At 51.5% G+C, this 21,908-nt stretch overlaps 1 protein-coding gene across 6 annotated transcripts in view; it reads right to left on the bottom strand.

The window, feature by feature from the left end:
* The window catches only part of mef2aa (myocyte enhancer factor 2aa), an 80,250-nt gene that overhangs the window by 31,375 nt on the left and 26,967 nt on the right, over positions 1-21,908 (bottom strand). For all 6 annotated transcript variants that reach the window (XM_035525161.2, XM_035525159.2, XM_081716532.1 and 3 more), the window contains exons 3-4: positions 19,620-19,866; positions 9,934-10,137 (exon numbers count right to left, since the gene is read on the bottom strand). In XM_035525161.2, coding sequence (XP_035381054.1) covers positions 9,934-10,137; positions 19,620-19,673 — 258 coding nt within the window. In that variant the 5' untranslated portion in view covers positions 19,674-19,866. The remainder of the gene's footprint in view (positions 1-9,933; positions 10,138-19,619; positions 19,867-21,908) is intronic.

A 21,908-nucleotide genomic window follows, 5' to 3' on the forward strand; every position in this document is an offset into this window, starting at 1 on the left:
GTGCTGTTCCGGCTCTTGAAGAAGGCCCGGTTTCAGGGGAAGGAAAGGAAAAAAGTATATATCGGACCCGCGAGAGAAAAGAGAGGAAGAGCGAACAAGGAGGCCGAGGAAAGGAGAAAAAAAATAGACAGAGAGTGGCTGACGTCAGTGAGGCACGGGATGTGCTGAAAACAAGACTCTTGGCAGTAACCAGGTAACAAGCGCTGCCCTCGTGCGGGAAGGGCCGCTCTGAAAGAGCTGAGCACAGGCTATGGCACGCACGTTCACACACGCGCAAGCACACGTGCGTCGCCGTGACGCCGCGGGGCCTTTCGGCCTCGCTCCACTAATTGATGCGTCACGGTGCTAATGGTCGAACCAAACACAACAACAGAAAGACGGCACTCGAACGCAAAAGGTTCCGGCCGACGTGCCGCTGTGTTTGTTCGGCTCTCTCTCTCGTGCCGACGTGCCTGGGTCCCTGCTGTGAATGAGAAAGATCTGAGCCGCCTTCCTCACGGTCTGTTCTCTGTTAGGAAGTAAACACGCAATAGTGTTTCCACAGCAACCTGGTCACACTTAAGACATGAAAAAAAACATTTTTTTTTTTACCATGACTTCAAAACATGCCTCAAGTGTTCTTTGAAACAGAAGGCACTTTGGGGCAATATGAACCAATGCACAGAAAGAGAAAGGAAAAAAAACCTCATTGTTTTGGTTAAGGGAAAGAGAGAAGAAGAAAAACACGGATGTTCCGAATGGGAGCTTTGGTCCTGTCCTAAAGTAGAAACCCAGAGGACCGGAGTCCTTGTCCTATAAAAGAGGGCACTTTGAACCGCGGTGGGACACTTGGTCCAACACCATTAGTGTTGCGCACCTCAGCGTGGTAAATTAAGGAAGTGTTTTTTCACATGACATGTGTGCTTCACCCTGGCAGAAGAGGAACAGCACCAGGTCACTTATGCAGCCCTGGCGTTTTCATCCGCCTTTCCAAAATGAAAATGAGAATATTCAGGAACCACATATAATATCTGACATATCTTCTTTTTTTTCTCCAGGCTGAGACCTCAACTGGACTTCCTCAAAATGTAACCTAAAGATGGAACTCCTGACAGAACCAATGGAAATGTCTCCTTTTGTTTTGAACCCAAAACTAGCCAAACTACACATACCACGATCCTCACTTCCTACCCGTTTTTCCACTAGTAACATTACATCCTCTCTCAAGCATCAGCAAAACAATGCCCCCCCCCCGAAAGACATGTTTACTTTGTCTTGTTTGTATAGTAGCATGGGTTGTGATCTCTACCTAATCGGGAGCAGTAAGAGGCTTGGTTCTATTATTATTGAGTCCTACCAAGATAGTGACGCTATTTCTGCTGCTAACGTATATATTTACTTCAGTCTTCGGGTTATTTTTAGTTGACTCTAGTGACTGCACGTAAACTGCCTCCCCGCCGCCTCACCCTACACGCAGTTCTTAGAATACCGTGCTTGTTTTGATTGTGTGGACTGACGGAACAGGTTATGCGGGCGGACGAGCCTTCCTAGAATGCTTGTCGGGGGGGGCGTGCCTCACGACCGGGTTTTCCTGTTCGCCTAAACGGCCGCGCTGTTGTGGGAGAGAGAGAGAGAGAGAGAGAGAGAGAGAGAGAGAGAGAGAGAGAGAGAGAGAGAGAGAGAGAGCAAGCGCAGACGCTGCAGTTGACAGGGCGTGCCGCCGGGCCCCGATGGCACAGCAACGATGCACATCCACGTGAGAGTCACTTTACAGGGTTGGAAGCAGAAGGTGTTGTTAGACAGTGACGAACTGCTATGCCTCTGCGGCGATGCGGTGTGGCACAGTGACCTGGCGCACGGGCACAACTATTTCAGTCCTTGATAAGTAGACAGCGGACAGGCAGAATGCGCACCAGGAGTCTATAAGGAGTTCCGAGTATCGCGACGCCGTGGTGAAACGATTGCAGATCAACAATGTGAATTCAGAGCCAGACATTTATATCACCTCCAAATAATCCGTTTGTAAGATCTCACAGTCATAATTTTAAACCACACCTGGTGTCTGTTCTCTAATGCATCTGTCACGCTTTTCGAGAATTCAAGGAGCTGTAATCAGTTATAATGTTATGACACTTGATCTCTTCAGCCCGCACTATTGTCATTAGTTATGGTTGGTGGTGATTATTAACAACGCCTCTGCTGCATCTGACTGTCCCATAAAACAGGCCTTGTGTCAATATGGCTGACATTTGGCTTGGCATAATCGCTTCTTTAATATTGAGACGCCTCAGCGAGAGAAGAGAAAGAGTATGAGAAGAGTTGGGGGGGCGAAGAGACGTTGGGGCGAGCTCGGGAGAATTGAGGAGACGAGGATTGTCGAAATGAGACGAAATGTTACAGATCATGAGGGAAATTAGACAAGGTTTAATAACCGTTGCATTAAAGACAAAACAGCATTGAGGTGATATCTGAACTGAACTGATATCCATTTTAAAAAAAAGGGTCTGATACGATTTTTCCAACTATCATGTCACAAACTATTTTTTTTTCCCACCTTGCCAAGAACAAAAAGGTTTTTGCAAACGTTTCGGCTGGTCAGCCTACAAATAGTGACGTTAGCTTGGATCACAGGGCATCTGAAGTGAAACAGAAACTAAAATCTTTAAGGTGTGTCCACTTTTGACAGCAATTATAACAAAAAAATCAGAAGCATTTCGACTTGCGTTAAGGCAGCAGCGCAGACATGCACAAGCAGAGTGGAGTAACTATCCCTGCGCAAAGGTCAAACACAGCTGTATCAGACTGGCCAGGCGCAAGCCAAGCTACTAACTTAACCATTTCCCAATTAAAATGTCATTTTCCATCCCTCTCTTTTATGCTGTCACCTGTGCATATCAAACACAAAAGAAGCCCCCCTACCCCATTGAGATTCATCCTTGCAGACTCAGAAAATGGCTCCCAACTTCCAGGGCCAGCGGTTGCACAGTGTGTGTGAAACGTGTGTGTATGTGTGTATGTATCTGTCTGTCTGTGTGTGTGTGTGTGTGTGTGTGTGTGTGTGTGTGTGTGTGTGTGGCCAGCTAAGCCTCATAGAAGAACTCAGATGCCCCTAATTTCTGCTGGAGAACGATCTCTCGCTGGAACGGCGCCAGGGATGACCTCGGAAAGTGACCTCATTTACACGACACTGTTGCATGATTCAATTAAAGGCGCCTCATAAATATGCAACATGACCAACCTGGCCCTTAAGTACAAACAAAGCCAGCTCTAAGCTTGAGCAATGCCCACCTAACACACCATGCAGTTATCAGGGGAATAAATCATATAGCAATATGTGAAGTAAACAAGGTTTCCTGAGAAACAGGACATTTTGGACAGAGGTCCTTCATTGGCTGTGCAAGTTACAGTGGGGGGTGGATCGTTCACCACAGTGATGGGGCTGGAGTCTGAGCCTACTCAACACAAGCGGAATTTACAACACGCTAGGCTCGGATGACCGACTTGTAGTAGGGATATATCATTATTCCACCCCAAAGAGGAAAAATGGGCCAGTATATTGGTGCAGGAGCATGAGGTCAGGCCAGACCCTGACCGGACAGGCTGGCCACTGGCTAGGACGTTGGCAGGCGAGAGGACTTTAGGGAAAGGCTGGGGGGTGGCGACAGGCCTGGACAGTGCCAGCCCACAGCCTCCCACGAGCACGCCTCCATTATCTGGGTATATCAGGATCACAGATCCCCAGCACTCTGGGCCTGATGTGTTGGTGAAAGAGCCCAGACAGGGCCCCTGTGAGACACCCAGCCCCCTAATGTTTGGAAAATGAGCTTAGTGGCTGAGGCTGAATCAACAGTGCCATATAAATAATACTCCTATTAAGTTCGCCACCCCTGTCTGCTAAAAGAGAAATGGGTTTGTAATTGCTATGGCATTAACGGCACGTGTTGTGCTTGCTGGGCTCCCCCGGAGCAGGCTTTGATTTAATAGTCAGGGAAATGGAGACAAACGCGAAGACAAAGACAATTAAAAACATGACAGCTCACTCTGGTGTGCTACTTCCTTTATCGAGCAGGCTTCGTAAACATCAGCAAATAAAGGCAAAGGTTTGGCTGGTCAGCGTCGGACCGTTTAGCCCGAACGCCTGTTTGGTTTGGTTTGCGCAGTGTGCTGTTTGACTCTGGGAGAAAAATCAACAGCATGACAAGTAAGTTTTACTCACATAATGTAATAGCTGTGAGAGATCCAATAGCACGTGAACACGAGTGTGTGTGCTCAGGTTTATCTACTGTGGCACGGGGACAGCACTGGACAAGGGGTTTCTATCATACCCACAGATTAAACATAATCACGCACGGGACTTTCCTATCGACGCTTGCCAGGATATCAACACCACCACAACACGTCAGTCCTATCAGATTGAACCAGGAGCCCACGTCTTTTACAAAGGAGTGATACAATCGCTATCAATTTCACCAAATAACACGTAATTGCTATATAGCTCTATTTAAAATGGACAGATGCGAGGGCTTTTCTGGCCCAGCACTTCCTCAGCCCACTGTGGTCTTCTATTCTTCCTCACACTCTCTTACTGCCATCACCAGAAGGAGGATAATTGATCAATCACGCTAATTGAACAGTCTGGCCAGCTAGCGCACAGAAGCAGATGTGCCAATTTGCATTCATTAAGGTGGAGTGGGAGGTTCTTAATCACTGTGCCCGCTGTGATTGACAGCAGCAACAGTTCTGTTTCTCTCCTGCGGCTCGCCTCCACGCTCCTCCCCCGCGGCGCGCTCCGGCTCAGCTCGGCTTGGCTCCCCGGATCGGAGCGCTCGCACCCGGACGGCAAAGGTGACCTAAGGCTCGTGGTATTACTGCAGAAGAGCAGCAGAATACGTCGTGCCCTTCAACGGCCAAAGTGCAGGGAAAAAAAGCCCACCGCCCCCGCCCCGGCTGCATGACATCATCCACACCCGCTTGGCAGGCCCCCGCCTTCGCCTTGAGGCCATGCGTGACGAAGGAGAGTCCCTTATCAGAAATATCTCCCGGCCTCAGACTCTCAGCTCAAGCTGGTTTCCTGCCACACTGCCCACCCCTCCAGAACCCAGTCATCTCGCCCTCACTGTGCTGTCCCACAGTGCCTGCTCCACACGCCACTCCAATTCAGCTGACCTGGTGATGAATATGTATGCTTCAGTACATGCAGCCACACTGTTCTTTGGAAGCCTTGTATGCTATCCTAAAGCGTCCAGCTTCAGACTCGCAAGCGAAGGGACCGAGGGACTGTTTTGGCGTTTTTTGCTTTTATTTGGGGTAGGGGGTCCCAGTGCTTTGTGGAAAGACAATGGTGTGATTCACATAGAACATAGCTGGATTCTCACAGAACAGAGAAGAAAGGGAAGGCTGGCATTTCCAAATGGTCAAGATTTACATATCTTGCTAATTTCAATTTGTAGCCATTAAACATCCTCAAAAGCGTTCCCTTCAGAGACCGGACGCTGTTTTTCTTTTCAGTGCCTTAAAAAGTCCTGCATAAAAATCCTGTTTCCAAATCCAATATAAAAATGCGAGCAACTTTTGCTTTAAATCGTCCCTCGTTTTGACTGGGAGATCGGTTACAACACTGCGGATTTCAGACTCGCTGGGCCACATGCATAAACTCTGCCTTTGAACACATTGGAGGAAATAAAACATTTGTTTCTCAAAAGCACGCCATAGCGCCTGCATGACTTCTGAACAGGCCGCGCTTCATTTGCGTGTGATTTGTTTCCTATTCTAATGAACAAAACCGTGTGTGATGATCCTGAATGTGAACCAGTGTCACCCTGGAACAACACACACGACTCTCGTTTGCAACTTGCGGATCTCTGTGGAAAGCGTCTGCTATACGGGCGGAAGGCTGCAAAAATACTTATTCCAAATATTTGGTGGGATTCTGCTCTCCGGTGTGTAGCCGAGGCTCTCTCATCTGCTATGAGCACGATCGTTGGGGGAATGGGGACGGATTTTTACCAACATGATACCGCACGGCTGCTAGACGTTTCATAAAGAGAGTTGGCCTGGGGGGGGGAGCACATATCTGCAAAGAAGATAATAAGTAATTTCAAGGAATCCTCTGTACACCGTGGGTCTGTGTTTGGAATCTCAGGGAAGATTTCATTACCTCCAGTCGGAGAGGAAGAAGAGCGAGGGTGATGAGGATGAGGAAGGGCGACTGAATTATTTTAATTACCTGCAGAAGCTTTTTCATTTGCAGCACAAATAACGTTGAATTCGAAACACACAGTAACAGGAATTGCAACCAGCAAAGCCCTGCACATGCCCGTGTGGCACTTATCAGCCCAGCTTTATCGCTTGCGTCTCCTCTATAGTACAGCCACGGTCAAGTAATCAAAACAGGATACCAATAGGATGCCAATTCCTGTGTAAGGTTTACACAATACTCCCCTGAAGTACACAAATGACTAAATGTTTTTGAGGAATAAGCAATTATGATTTCTGACCGTAAACGTGCAGGATGAATTTTCGCCGCTGTCAGTAAATCTGTCCAGGGCTCGAAAGGTCGGAGGATTCGGAGTCAGAAAAGATGAACTTTGCAAAGGCGTAATAATAAAAGTGTTCTCTGAGCAAGCGTCCGTCGTGTTCCAGTGCGTTTGCACTTGCCTGCTCTGTGTCCGGTGTGGAAGGTGAACGCAAGGACAGAGTGTGTTGCCGGAGACTGGATACGGTGCAACGCCGGCGGTGGGCAAAGACCCGCGCGCTCTCGCGGAACGGGCGCGCTGTAACCCGGGAGGAAAGGCTCTGTCGAGGCTGCGCTGCTGTTCAGTAAATAAAAGGGCTGCCTTCAGACTGGGAGCCTTTCAAAAGGGAGACCCAGATGGGGTCGTGGCCACTTTTAATCAGATGGAGAAGTGGACAGGATCCACAAAGGGAGATTTCACGCAACACTTCACCTGTCGCCTGGAGTGTGATTGAAGTTGAACTGCCGAGTGCCAGCCACACACACACACACACACACACACACACACACACACACACACACACACACACACACACACACACACACACACACACACACACATACATATACTCACATATACATACAGACACAAAAAAGACTCATGCATACAAACTCACAGACACCCACACTTCACACCACCCCCTCACCCACATCGGCATCTGAGTCTGGGGCTCTGGTCCGAACTGCAAGCCAGGCTCGAGATGAAATGCACAGCCCTGCGCTCGGGTAGGAAAATGTGCCCCAGGCTCGCACCCATCTGTGTAAAGCACGGCATCTGTTCTGCCCTGCTACAAGGCCGAGCCTTTATCTACAGATGGTGGCAGTGAGGAAGAATGTGACCTTTGATTTGGCTCCTCACGTGGAACGGGAAGCAGCGTTGCCCCGTGGAAGTGCACGGCAAAGGAACACGAGCCACTGAGAGCGTGCGCTGTTCAGGGTGGCAATTTGGCAGTTTAAAGTGATTGTTTCACTTAGATAAGTGCGAGTGTGCCTACATGTGAAGCGCATATCGCCCCAAGTGGGAAGGAAGGATGGAGACAGAAGCAGAGGGAGGAATGGAGAATATTCATCCATTAAACACTCATTCGGGGCCTTGTGCGTCCGTTACGGTGGGTTGAGTGTGTACCCAAAGCACATAGCCTATCTGCTCATCACCGTAACAGTGGCATGGCAAACAAGCCAGATATGGATGGGCCTCTGTTTGAGAGGGTTTCCCACCTTCGTGCTTGGCTAAATTAAGGCGTCGTCCCTTAGACACAAACGCTGCATAACATGCTACCAAAGCAGAGAGGTGGTGTTTTAACGGGTTCCCTCGGCAGTAATCCGCGCTGGTATGTTCATTTCAGGGAACAGCACTACTCTGAACGTCAGCTCTCGGTGTGGTCTTAATGAGAGGGGTTGCAGGAGTCAGACGGGCCTGGATTACGTTATGGCTCTGCTCTCTGGCACTGGGTTGAAGGGCCTGGGGTTCGGGGGCCTTGTTTCTGCTCTGCTTCTTTGCCTGTGAACCGTGGCCACAAAGGCAGAAGGGGGGCGGCTGGCAGGGGGCACATGTGCAGCCGCGCGCGGGTGCAGGCCCAGGCCTGACAGGCAGAGACAAGGGCGGCTTTGTCGGGTCCTCTAGCACGAAGCTGGGCAGACGTGGGAAAGCACGGCACCTCGCCTCCGGCTTGCGTGCTTGCCCCCCCCCCCGTGCAGCAGCCCACTGTGGCCTGGTGCTGCGCCTCGCGCTCGGCCACTCCGGCAGCCGGTCCATTGGCCGCCAGGACGCTGGAGGGCGGCGCGAGCACGGCTCGCGGCCAGGGCACACCTGCCTCTCTTCTGGTGCGCTTACGAGGAGGCCTTGGGTGTCTTCAGCACACCACACCCTTCTGTAGCCAGGTGCTCCACCGTGCCGGGGCAGGCTCGGGCGGCTCTGCCAGGCAGGCGATTCACCGGCACCGGCATGAATAAAAGAGAATGCCGCGCAGCTCACTTCTTTCGTGCCATTTTGGCCCTTTTCTCTTTAAGCGGAGACGCTTTCAGTAAGGAGCACAGACTCACCTACATCTGCTGGCTACCGGGCTACTAAGGCCTCAAAAAAGAGCCGCATGTGTGACGTGACGCCGGATGGTGGGATCTGGAAGAAACTACGGCGAGCCGGGGAAGCTAAGCTAAGGTCGAAAGTGTTTAATGAAAACACCTTGGTCACAGCCGAGCCCCGAAGGCTGCTTTGTGTCTACCTCAGTGGCTGGTTTTCAAAACAAACAATCTGCTTTCTATTGTTGTGTTCGTTACGCCACCAAAGTGTTTGCTTCTCGTTTAGGTCCGAAAGTGCGGACGCCGGCTACCGGGCGTGGAGGTCTGAACACAGCGAGAAAGCTCAACTGCATCAGAGGGAAATTTTGGATTCCACAAGCAGCCCTGTTCTCCTCTGTCTGATGGTCGTGGCCTACAAAACGAGAATGCTACTCCGATAAACGAGGACAGTGCATACTTGCCGAATCTGCCCTGTAATAAGCACTACTGCAAAACGGCTGTGGTTTGCATTCTGTATTCTGATCATATAGTTTATATTTATAGTTTTATTATATTACTGTAATGCACATTTCAGTTCACAAGTTTAAAGCCGGTTAAACAAGCACGGTCTCCTGAACATAAGGGGCCGCGGCCTCTGGGCTTAGTTTGGACCCCAGCTCCGTCACGCTTTTTGTCAGTTACCAGACGGACCTTATCAGGCCCCGCAGACGTCCTAAACCCCTATCAGGACGAGGACGAGACGGAAACGGTTTACCCCTTAGCCAGACATCAGTCTGCCCCTTACAGCAATACGTGGGCTCGTCGTGCTGGAATTCAGCCCTGTAAACTTCTGTAAACTTCATAAACTTCCATCTTATAATCCATTGTAAGTATAACTGCTGAACATTCCCTGTTCTGACTAAGCTGACAGGCGCCCAAATAACCGAAAAAGCAGGGGTATGTTTCTATGTCTGTATGTGTTTACACACTTCAGCAGAGTATCACAAACAATGCTCAGTACGTTTTGATCTCGCTACGTGCATAATTAAGACAGTAATGTTATGAGTAATGAGGCCTGGACTGGGCCTTTCCTCTTGGGAGGTTAAGCTGAATCCTTCCTTTTAAATCGTGTATGTGTAGCACCACTTCTCTAGATGTTATCAAGGTTATAAAAGCACTTTCTTGATTTTATTTGAATAAAACCTAAACACATTACTTCTGGGCTTCCACGCAACAGACGTGGGTCACCATGTGACGTGCAGCCAGACTTTACAGATGTTGTGACGCAATTTGTTTACTTGAAAACAGTCGGTTGGCATTTTGTACTGTATCTATATCTGAGAAGGAGATCAAATGCTTAGTTAACCTGAGAGTGGCAGAATGAACCACATCCTCGCGCTGGTTTCCAAGGCGATGCTGAAAGGTGATGAGGAGCCACTCACCTCCACGATGTCGGAGTTGGTCCTGCTCTCGTGCGGCTCGTTGTACTCGGTGTACTTCAGCAGCACCTTGTCCATGTCGGTGCTGGCGTACTGGAACAGCTTGTTGGAGCTGTTGAAGATGATGAGGGCGATCTCGCAGTCGCACAGCACGCTCAGCTCGTAGGCCTTCTTCATCAGGCCGAACTTCCTCTTCGTGAAGGTGACCTGGGGGGAGACAGGAGGGGGCAACACGGTTGGCGAAACGGATAACGTGCGGATGGTTTCCAAACGGGCGAGCAAGGTTGGGAGAGGAAAGGCGTCCAAAAAAAGATCCGCGCCTCCCTGCGACCTCCGCGCGCCCGCTTCCCTTTGTGATGGAAACATCTTAACCTTGCGATCAAGCGTTTTTTTTGGTGGTGTGGCTTTAAGGGCTAACTGAACTCCCGAAGCTGTGAAGCGGGAAACAGCGTTTGAGCGGCCGACACGCCATGCTCTGCCCATGCTCCGAGGAGCCTCTTACTGGGAGGGGAAAGGTGTAGGGTCTTGCTTTGGGCCGTTAATGTGCAGTACATGGCTGACAGTGTGTGGCTGATGGCTGGGAACCAAGTGGAGGCAGGTTTCTGTAGCACTGGAGGAGGCGTCTGTCAGACTTCACCCTCCGAAACTGCCTGGGCTCTTATGTAAGGAGGAGACCTACGTCTGCACTGGGAATTCACTTTAAACACATCGGAAGATATGGGAGAAATGAATAAAGAAGTTGTGAAAATATCAGATGGGTAAATCATTCAAAACAGGGAGTGAATGGGGCTTTGAGTTGGATTCACTCTAATCAGCCATGAGCGCAGCACCTAACAAGGCTCCTTCCCTCCTTGGTCTCTAGTCAGGCCATGCTCGGTGTCTCCCTGGGCCACCGGGCAGTGTAGCAGTCACGCCCACGTCATGGTGAGCCAGAGCATTACAGCTGCTGCCCACATCAGGCAAGGTCGTTAGTGAGCCGCTGCCCACTACTGCCCGCTCCTGCTCTGTGGTCCTCTCCCTTAATGGCAGCAGCTGTCCTGTGAGCCAGCTCTTGCAGCTGTAGTAACTGGAGCCGTGCGGAGATGACCTGGCTTCAGGCTCCAGGCTCCATGGAGACCAGCTGCGGCCGACTCATCCCCACATATGCAGCGGGAAATGAGGTGTCTCCTTCGGATGTCCTCCAGCGTTCACTGAGGGCTGGTTCAGAAGGACAGAGGAACAGGGCCCCCCCACTGTTTAACACGTAGGGTATGGCAGGGGGCACCTGCGGGGTCACGTGCCGGCGAGACGGGGAGTATGGGGACACGCGTGGCTGTGCACGTGGTGAAGTAGGTGCCAGAGATGTGGCTTGGAAAAGTGGTACCTTAGGCTAGAAGGAGTTTGTGCGTGTGTGCGTGCGCATCGGCGCACGTGTGTGTCTGCGCGAGTGTGCGAGTACAAGCATGCATGCCTCCATGTGCGTGCACGCGTGCGTGTGCTTCTGCCAATTTCACTGACCTACTAAGCAGAGCTGAGCAGATGAGCTGGCTTTGTTCAACTTTAATTGGACGCAGCTTGTGGCAACCCTCATTTCAGATGGTATAATGCAATATAATCCAATGAGCTATACAGTGTGTCTGAGACCACACGGCCCTTGGGCGAGTGCCAGTGGAGTGGGAGCAGTGTCACATGTTCCACATTACAGGTGATTAAAGTGCTCAGTTGTGTCCTCTGCACAGCACAAATTATTTCTCATTTCTCCTGATTCAATTTATGGGAATATAAGATGAATCATTAGCTAAAGTATACACAAATGCAACAACTAGAGGACCAATCGAAGCCATATACTTTTTAAAACAAAATTATGGTTGGCCTCTGGATAGTCTGCAAGCGATCAGGAAATGTTTGGCGTTGTGGCTCTGCACTCTGCAAGCTGCATTTAAAAAGAAACAATTGCTATAAGATTAAGGATCTGGATGCCAGCTTGAATCTGAGGGTATTATATAACTATATTGAGTGAACCGCATGGGAATTCCAGCCCTTTTTATATAGTACCCTAAATCTCAAGGGACCTTAAGTAATTGGGCAAATTGACGTAAATAAAATTGTCTATTACTTGGTTGCAAATGTTTTGTAATCAGCGAGTGCCTGAGGCCTGCAGCCTACAGACCAGACACTGGGACCAGACCCCATCCCTGGTGATGCTCTACTACACCTGTGATCTTCATGTTTACATTTCCTGCTCGTTTTGTTGTTGTTGTTGTTGTTGTTTGTTTGTTTGTTTGTTTGTTTGTTTTGCCTTCTGTCTCTATTTGAAATGCATTCTTGAATGCGTCTAGGTCAGGTGACTGATTTGGCCAGGAAAAAGGTTCCCTTTTATGGCCTTGGAGCACTGAAAGCTGCTTTAATCATGTTTTGGCCCACTGACCTGCTGCGAGTAAAAGTGTCATGCACGGAGCTGTCAATCATTCGGTAAGATCTGAATCTGCGGTCGTGGGCGGTCATTTCCTCGATAAAGGGCAGCGAGGCCGCTCCAGCCACACACTGGGTTCCACGGATGAGGTCTTCTCTGTGTCCGCACCATCCCCGTTCCACCACCCTGGCACTGCTCCCCTGAGCTCTGCGACCTTCTAATGCACTTTTAAGGAAACTGCAGCTTGGCCTTTCTGCTCCTGAAGCTTGCTGTGGACACTGCGGTAAGCACGGAGGTGAGGACCGCGTATTCTCTTTGTGGCCTCTGACACAGGCATCTATTGTTTTTCTACATACCTGAAAGTGTTCCTTCTGTCTGCTGTTCTTGCACTATTATGGTGTCCTACCTTCAGCCAGCTTGTTTGCTCAGATTGAAGCTTAATGTTTCAAACAGCCGACGCGCGTTTGATTTTTCCAGCCTTATGAGAGCCTGCTTTATATTATGCTTTGATATTCTGTTGCTTATTGAGACAGACTGCCACATGCTAATGCCACATTTAGCGTCAACTGGAGCACTTCCACTAGCTCTCTCGTGCATGACACTATGACTCGATGACACAAAGGTGGTCAAGAAACTACTGAGCAGCTAATCTTGCACTTTTGGTGTCATGGAAACATTAAATTAAGGCTGACATTCTACATTTTACAGTGGTTGTTCAAGCTCAGATTCAGCGTGCTGGAGTGTAGAGACGGAACAGCAAAAAACAAACTAACAAAAAAAAAACGAAATAACTAGAAGTTCTGCACTGTGTAACTGAAATGTTCAGTAGCTAGAGCATTCCCTCACAAACGTGACCATTCCAGGTGCTTGCGCCCTGCTGCATGGCCCAGGAGGGGCGAGAGGAGAGCAGTCCCGGCCCAGGACTGTGGCGGAGAGGCAGGCCAGTGTAGACAGCCACCCACGGGGGCAGGCTACGCAGAGCCTGGCCAGACGGCAGGCTGCACTGTTTGCCTCTTTATCCTCAGACCCGGGGGGAGCGGCTCCCTCCCCGCGGTCATTAGTCTCGTTCTGTCCACACTTGCTCTCCGCCGCTTGCACGCACAGCCTTGACAATAAGAAACCAATGGGTGTGCTCCGTTTTTTTCTCTCTCTCGCAGAGCGCACACTTGGAACATGTCCGGGAGCTACATCGCTTGCTTGGTGGTGTGCGGTGTGCGCAGCGGCTGGCGGGGGCGGTAATCGAAAAGCCCTCTAAGGCCGCGAGTAAAAAAGGGTCGAGTGAAAATGACTGGGGCTGAAATGCCACGGAATTGGGGGAAAAGGGAGGGCTGTCTGGATGTTTGGGAACAGGCCGCGGGGGTCAGACCCAGACACGTCAGCGACGGAGCGGGCAAAGGGCTACCGGACAGCGCCGGGCTGCGCTAAGCTCGTCTGGGCTAAACTGGGCTGAGCTTGGCTGAGTTCGCACGCGAGCTGTGGTATTATTCTGTCTGACTGCTAATCAGAAGACACGACTCTGACCCAGGCTGGCGCTTCCTTTTACCTGCATGCGTGTGCGCACAAAGCAACACTTTCATGGTGCAGACTGGCAGAAGGACGTCCTCTAAAGCTGGGCTTAAATAGCGCAGCAGCGATAGCGCAGTACAGCAGTGAAGAAAACCAGCGCACAATACCCAACTTTGTCATTCCACTAGTTCAATTTTTTAAGAGCCCTACATAATGACTGTATGTCTGCTATAACCAGTCGCATTGTTCCCCAATCTAGACCTTCTGGCCAAAACGCACTAAAGCAAGTTTAACGTCCGTCACTGCTTGAGATGTGCTAGGGCTGTAGGCCGTGGGGTATACCCATGCCAACACGCCATGACCCGTGGGTGTGAGGAGAGGCAGTGGAAAACCACCGAGAACTGTGACGTTACGTGGAAGAAGACCGAGGTTGTGTTTTCCACAAGCGCACGCTGATGCGACCGTGATCTGGGGGAGTTTTGAGGAAGGTTATGATTGAGCTAAAAACAGTTTTTCTTTTTTTTCTTTCACATGAATGGAGGATTTAGCCCATTATATGTGATTTAGCAGATGTGCTTACATATGCCTGGTCATAATATGAAAAAAAATACAGTCTACAAGTCTACAAGATATTGTAGTCTACAAGAAGTCTACAAGATATTGAGTACCTGTAAAGAAGGCAAAAAGTAGAACTATGAGTCATGTACTGTACGGCAAACTTCGCCCTTGTTTTCTTTCAACTTCTCGTGCTCTGTGATAAGGTTGCGCAGACGACCCGCAACGCCAGAAATACAGTAATTATATTAGCATTTCTCATCTAATTGTATGCCAGGCATGAAAACGCTGACCTTTTCAAAACTCCTTTTTTCTTCGTCGGTCAAGTTCCAAGCAAGCAACTTGCGCCTCTGTTTCACAAGCTTTTCTGCTTAGTCTGTCTCTGTCTCGCCTGCCCCGTCATCTGAAAACCCCCCACCCCCCCATCCGTGCAGACGCAGGTCTGGCTGCGCGGCCGAGGCTTTGCGATGCCCGTGGGAAGGCTCGTGGGCGGGTGAGGGGCCGAGCAGGGCAGATGTGAAGGGGCGACGGCAGAAGAGTGCAATAAACCCACCTCATTCCCACAGAACAGGAAACGGGTAAAATCGTGTGGGTGAGTTATGAGGGTAAGGCTCGTGTGTGCTGATGGCTTTTCTTGATTCTGTTTCTACAGATTATGCCGAGGCACACGCGGGAGTTGTATGTCAAACGTGCAGGCGACAGGCATGGCCGTGTTTATTTTTGTGCACGTTGCTATCTTTGTGTGTTTATCTCCGTGCTGATCTGTCTTTGCTTGCACACGCGTGTCGTCCCACGTGTGTGCATGTGTGTGGATCCATCACGAGAGCTACACATCGGCTGCGGCAGCCTCTGTAACGAGGCGCGCGAGGCTTCCGTGGTCCAGGGCGAGGCCGCAGTGTAGCGCCCAGGAGAGGCTGCACTCCCTTCCCCTGCCCTGGGGCCTGAGATCTGCTCCACCAGGGTCCGTGGGACAGAGGTGTGCAGGTCTCATCCCTGCCACACCCAGGGTGCCAGTGGAGTAAAGGGGTACTAGACCGCGCCGCGTCTATGTAACCACCGAATAAAAGTGTAGGACACTCCCTGCAGGAGGTTAGGAAGCTGAGGAGGCCCCACACCAGCCTCTCTCGCTGCTGCTATCGCAGATATTTTGCATATGGAAACGTGAAGGCCGCAAGCACGTGGGGGCAAGAAATTCACGCCTGCACATCATACCATCAAATTATAATATGCATCAGTCAGATGGTTTTGTTCTGCCATTACAATGAATCATCAAGAACGACAGTCCATCAGCTGGGGGGAGGGGCGTTGGAGCCTGAATCATCTCTGTGTTGTTCACATCAGCCATAAATTACACACAAGCCACCTACACTATTTCCCCTGACAAACGCATAAGTGTAAGCTAACGTAATTACAGTCAAAATGAAACTCCCTTCACTTCAGAAAATCCACACGGGCTTCGGGTCACGCCACGCTGGGCCCGCGCGACGGTCAGAGGAGCCGGTGCGCACCTTCGTCCTCGTCTTCCTCCTTTCACTGTCAGGCATGATTTCACCCGTAACAGAATGATGGGGGGGGGGGGGCTGTGTACCCTCCCGGGTTTAAAAAACAGAGGGAGAAAAAGAGAGGGATAGAGAGAGAGAGAGAGAGAAAGACAGAGACAGAGAAAAATGGCGAGCATATGACATGCAGCTCTAAAGTAAGCCAAAGACAGACCAGGCAGCGCTCCACTGAGCAGAGAAATCATCAGACTTTTAATGACTTGGGCAATCACCCCCAATGAGTCTGTTTAATAGCATCCAGAGAGGACGGCTGTGTGCTGAAGATCACACACACACACACACACACACACACACACACACACACACACACGGAAAAGAGAAATGGCAAAAAAGCCGAATCAACTTAACCAAATAAAGCACCCAGTATAATTCCTTCCACCTCTCTCTCTCTCTCTCTCTCTCTCTCTCTCTCACTCTTTCTCATCTTAACCAGGGGAAAGTTGGGTTGCGTGCTTTTGTGGAACTGTCCCCCGGGGTCCTTCCTTACAATAGTGTCACGGTCCTCCGTGCACAAGGCAGGGCTGTCACCACTCGATCGGCTCCCAACTGGAGAGCCAGGAGAGGCGTCTCTCATTACAGGCTTCTGAGTCCACTAGAGTAATTAAGGCTCGTTTCACTAGGGGAGCTCGTTTAGAAGTGCACTTTCTGCTTCCGCTGTACACTGAGTGCTGTCCAAACAAGAGAGGCGCGCGTCATCGCCAAGGCTGATAATTACAGGCTTGAAGAGCTCGCGAAGTAAATCTGGTCTCGAACCGAGAGGACAGACAGACCGACAGGTACAGGAGCACGGGGGGGATGGGATAATTCGGCACTCTGCACTCATATGGCACGCGTCCGCCCCTACACAGCTTTGCAATTAGCTTGTCAGGGCCGAGCCGCTCGGAGACGCTCGCCGTGTTCTGCTGTCTTCGTCTTCCCCTGCCTCTCTCCCTCCGTCGGGATGCGCGGAAGGGGGGGGGGGGGGTGGGCTTTCAATCCGCAGCAAGAGCGCTCGGCAGCACAGGAGCGAGGGGAGGAGGAGGCGTTCTGCCAGGGCCGTCGGGGGACGAGGCCCCGGGGGGGTGTCGCCGCCGGTCCACCCTCCTTGGCAGGGCGAAGCAGCGGTCACTCTTCCGCGATTTTAACACACACCACAGCCACACAGGTGACACACGGGTTAGCGGAAAAGGCTCCGTCCAGAGGGCCGAAGGGAGCGAGCTATGGAGACCTGCAACCCTCGGGCCGGCGGGTTCGTTATGAAATACGGCGGAGGACTGGCACTCTTCGAGGCCCCGTGTTCCGGAGTGAATCCATTTGTTTTGATGGATACCGCAATTACCGACCTCCCCACCCCTGCCGGGCTCGCCAGGATAAATCCTGATAGGTCAACAGGCTTTCCAGAGCACTCCCCGTAATGATGCACGCAGCAGCGGGCGATGGCGGGTGGCCGCGTATTTCATTAGCCTACTTAAGCCCCTTTCGTGAGCGCGCGGGGACACCACGCACGTATGCTAATGGACGGCACGCCAAGACGCCCGCAGAGGGGAAAGGAGGAGACGCAGAGGCACGCATGCGTAGAGACGCGCGCAGACACGCTCCCGAGGAGGAGAACACAGACGCACCCGTACACACGCACGCGAATGCATGCTTACACTCTTGCTCTCTAATAAAGGAGTCTGAGGTGCCTGTATCCAGCCTCCAGCGAGAAGCCTGCGTGCCGCTGATAACCGCGCACCAAGGTGCTGACAGCAACATCCAAAATCTGACGGACACAATAACTATTAATTACCAGCCGGCACACATTGTCTTAGGAGCTCTGAGACTCGGGCTGCCAGTGTGGAGCCACGCCGTCCCGAAATAACACACTCCCACTGAGGCTTCGGAGTGGGGAATTTCAAACAGCTTCTCCTTACCTCTTCAGCCCAGATTTTCCAATTCAATTAGACCTGGAAAACGTTACTCTGGCATAAATGAATACGTTTCATTAATTCAGCACACAGCCCTTAAAGTGAGTTTTACACTGGCTCCCTCTTCTCTTGTCTTTTTTACCTGTTCAGGTCTTTATTTCTTTCTTTCGTTGTGCCTTTCTCTCCCCTCTCCCTCTTTTTGCTGATGTTGTATGTCCGGGTCGGGAACAGAGCAGCTGCTCCTCTGCTCTCTCTCTCTCTCTCCCTCCCTCCCTCTCCCTCTCTCTCTCTCTCTGTGTGTTTGGCTCCCACCCAGCACTGGGTGTTATGCTGATAATTGGCCTGTCCTGTAAATTTGGAGTTTCTCACTCGTATGAACTGCTACCTCCACACTTGCTGTCGAGGAGAAAGGGTTCAGCAAAAGAGTGAAGCGCGTGTGCGCGTGCGTGTTTGTGTGTGTGTATGTGTGTGTGTGTGTGTGTGCTCGGGCTGGGGGGGGGGGGGTGCTGTTATGTTATCACCCTCAGGAGAGCAAACTAAACCTCAATTAGCTTTCCGCCGGCGTGGCAAGAAAGTTCTTTCACCGGCAAGACGGTGCAAATGATATTTTGAGAGGGTGTGAACGGGGCGCATCCACTTCTGACAGGGTACTTTATTTTTTCATTTTCTTTTCATTACCATATCCTTAAACAGGAGTCCCCGAAAGACGCTATACATATGATGCCCGAGTCATATAGAGACTTTGTAATGGAGATTCAATTACTCTGTGGTGTTGTGCAGCGTGTGCGTGTGTGCGCGCGTTCCTCCAGACCAGCCTAGGCAGCGCTGTGACACGTACGCTCCTGTGGGGAAGAGGAGTAGGGAGGAGATGGAACAGACAACAGGCATGTTGGTGAATGGGAAAGATGTGTGTGTGGGAGACAGCGGCACAGCAAGCCAGACTCTGCCTGCTTAGCCTGTTTATATTTAGCGTGCACAGACGAGGGAGAATTCCAGCCTGTCTGTGTGGCTGGCCAGAGCACTGGCACTTTTTTATGTCAGGGAAGGGAGCGAGGGAGGGAGAGAGAGAGAGAGAGAGAGAGAGAGAGAGAGAGAGAGAGAGACAGAGAGAAGGGCACTGTGTGTCCTGCTAATGAGAGGTGTTATGGTGCAGTGGCTGGCCCTAATTACCAGCAACCAGATGCAACCGCGGGGAGCGCGGGGGCCCCCTCTGGGCCCCAGCCCAAGACCTCCAACGAGGGGAGAGAGGGCGAGAGGCAGAGCCTGTGACACGGAGTGCGAGAAGTGTGAGACTGAGAGACACACAGAGAGGGAGAGTGGGAGAGGCAGCGAGAGAGGCTGGTGTGGGGCCTCCTCACCTTCCTCACCTCCTGCAAGATGATGCCGCCTCCTGTCGCCTCGTCAGCGTTCTCGGGTCTGAAACGGCATGTGGGCCCCGTTTACCGGCAGGGACTCGGGGGCTCTGACTAGCCGGTGGGCGGAAGGCAGAACGCTGGGGTAGCACTTTTAGCCGATGTGTGGGTGACCTTAACTGATCGATAATCAAACTGCCTCCCTGACCATTCGATTTGACCTTGAACCTGGTGGGTGTTAAATTAATTCAAGCACTCGGCAAACCAAAACTATGAAACCCTTTACATTTCTTTATGTGCCATGTGTCGCACCGTCGGGTTTGTGTGATTCCTGAGGTGGAAGGGTAGGACACAGGATCACAGGATCATTTTCAGACAGTCACCGCGGGGCACGGGTCGGCCGAGGAGGGGGAGGATGAAGAACAGCAGCAAGACTGACCTGACGGTTCCTCTCGTCCATAATCCGCGTGATCTGGATCTTCTTCCGGCCCATCTTGGCGTCGCAGTCGGTCTCTCTGACACCCCAGGAATATCAGAAAAACAGGCTCGTCCACCTCCGCGCCACTAGCACATTGTACACGTCCTCTGGCGTAGCGCTCCTCTTCTGCTCTCTCTCTCTCTCTCTCTCTCTCTCTCTCTCTGTCTGTTTCTCTGTGTATGTCTTTCCTCGCAGTCCACGCTGCTACCTGTAAAGTGGCAGAGAGCACAAGAAGAGAGAAAGAAGAAGAAAGAGGGAGAGAGAATGAGAGCAGATATTAGCAAGATTCGAGTTCACAGGAAGTGATGCGGGCAAATGAACGGAGGCAGGCGCGGTTGTTTGCTGATGGGGAGGAGATGGGGGTGGGGGTGGGGGTGGGGGTGTTTGGGGCACCGTAATGTCTTATCACCCCACCTGCACCTCAGAAAGCAGCTGGGATCCCGCCGCTGTTACCGCACCCTCCCGGCACCCCCCGCTCCGGTGGGGTGCGTGCTGGCAGCGGTCCCAGCTCGGTCCGACCGGGGCGAGCTCCAGCCTCAACTCCAGCACCCAGCCTGCATGTGCATGCGGACGCGTGGAAGCGCTAAAATAAACGCTGAGCGCGAAATGATGGCATTTCGTAGCCTGACATTTGCTCGAGTGGGAAGTGAGATCTTATAATCGATAAGATACCAGAAAGCAGATGAAATAAGCTGTCTGGTTTCAGAATGCCTACTACCCGAAACGTCTGCCTGCAGGTTTCTCATGCCAGTTCTGTGTTCTCGGATCCCTCCCTAGAGCCCATGTTCGTCTCACGTTGTCATGGCGTAGAACGCACGCATACACACCAGCATTTGGTACTTGGACCTTGGCGCGATGTGGGGTCACACGTATGTCACATGTGTTGTCTATGTTTAAGGTAGAAGTATTTTCCAAGCCTAACAAAAAACCCTAATTGTAAACCCAGTAAGATAAAAATAAATGGGTTTTTTTTCCCTTCCATTTTTAACAAATTATGTACCTTTTGTACAAAGAACTCCACTCTGCTGGTCCTGACAAGGTTGGTTACACCTGATTTTCTCGGGCTTTTCTACATAGTTAGGAACTTTTTGTCCTGAAAATATATAAACAGCCCCCCACCCCCACCCGCGATCGCAAACACGCTCAAGTGTGCCTCCAGAGACGGCCTCATTCTCCCTCTCTGTAACCCTGGCTACTGCCAGCTCCTGCTGTAAGATGATTAAGAGTGCGCGCAGTCTCCGCCTGACATGAGCTCTGAATCCTCTGGGCCCCGGGTGAGGCAATCCGCCCCGCGGCACGATGCGCCGCTGGTCTCTTCAGAGCTTGCCTTAGCCCTGGGGAGCAGGGGTGGGGGGGGCGTGGCCCCTGCTCGGCGAGCCAGCCCGGTCACAAAAAGACGCGCCGCAGTGCTCCGCCGGGGCATTCATCATCCCCCGGCCGGGCACGGGGACAGACGCGCACCCAAATAGAAAATGCCTGTGTAAACACATCTCTCATCAGAGTGCGGTGGCAGCCAGAAGGACCAGCACGACGCCTCCTCCGGAGACTGGCAAACGGCATGAAAAGAGGCGCATGCCCGCTTTGTGGCTGCGAGCATGCGGAATGTGATGACCAGGGGGTTTGGAAGGGAGCGCACGCTCCGAGGACCAGTAATTAGTGGGCCAAGAGCGAAGGGGGGGTGTGTGGGGTGGGGCGTTGGAAGAGGCGCAAGAGGCTGCTTTTGCTTTTGTAAAAAGTTTTGCGCGAGGTCATGTCCCTGGCAGGTGGAAGGAGGGATCGCTCGCAACACGAGCAGGAGACCCACGAGCGGGACACGTCCCACCGAGCTTGCGCGTGAGCGTCATGCTCCACGCTCCTCGGGCAGGAGGCGGACAGAGCCCGCTCAACTATATTCCAATCCCACAGCCGTAACAAACGGCGGAACACGAAGTAACACGGCAGCCTGGATGCGAGGCTGCCGGGCCGGTTATTTTCGTATAGGGCGCAGGCACTTAACAGTATCGAAAAGAAAGTGGATCATTCCAAGGGCGTTTGAAGGGTACACGTTTTGAGGAAACAGTCCACGTCTTGGGATGCACATTCCCACGTCTTGTTCCACGTATTCAGGCTTTTTCAGTGGGAACATTCACACATTCGGAGTGCTAAGGTAGACCGTGTAATGTGTGTGTGTGTGTGTGTGTGTGTGTTTGTCTGTACTGACAATGGTCTGCTTTTCCAAACCGTTTGAGTGAATGATAAAGCGCTGCCTGT

Source organism: Electrophorus electricus, chromosome 6 (assembly GCF_041902795.1).
Source record: "Electrophorus electricus isolate QZ-2024a chromosome 6, ASM4190279v1, whole genome shotgun sequence".
NCBI lineage: Eukaryota > Metazoa > Chordata > Actinopteri > Gymnotiformes > Gymnotidae > Electrophorus > Electrophorus electricus.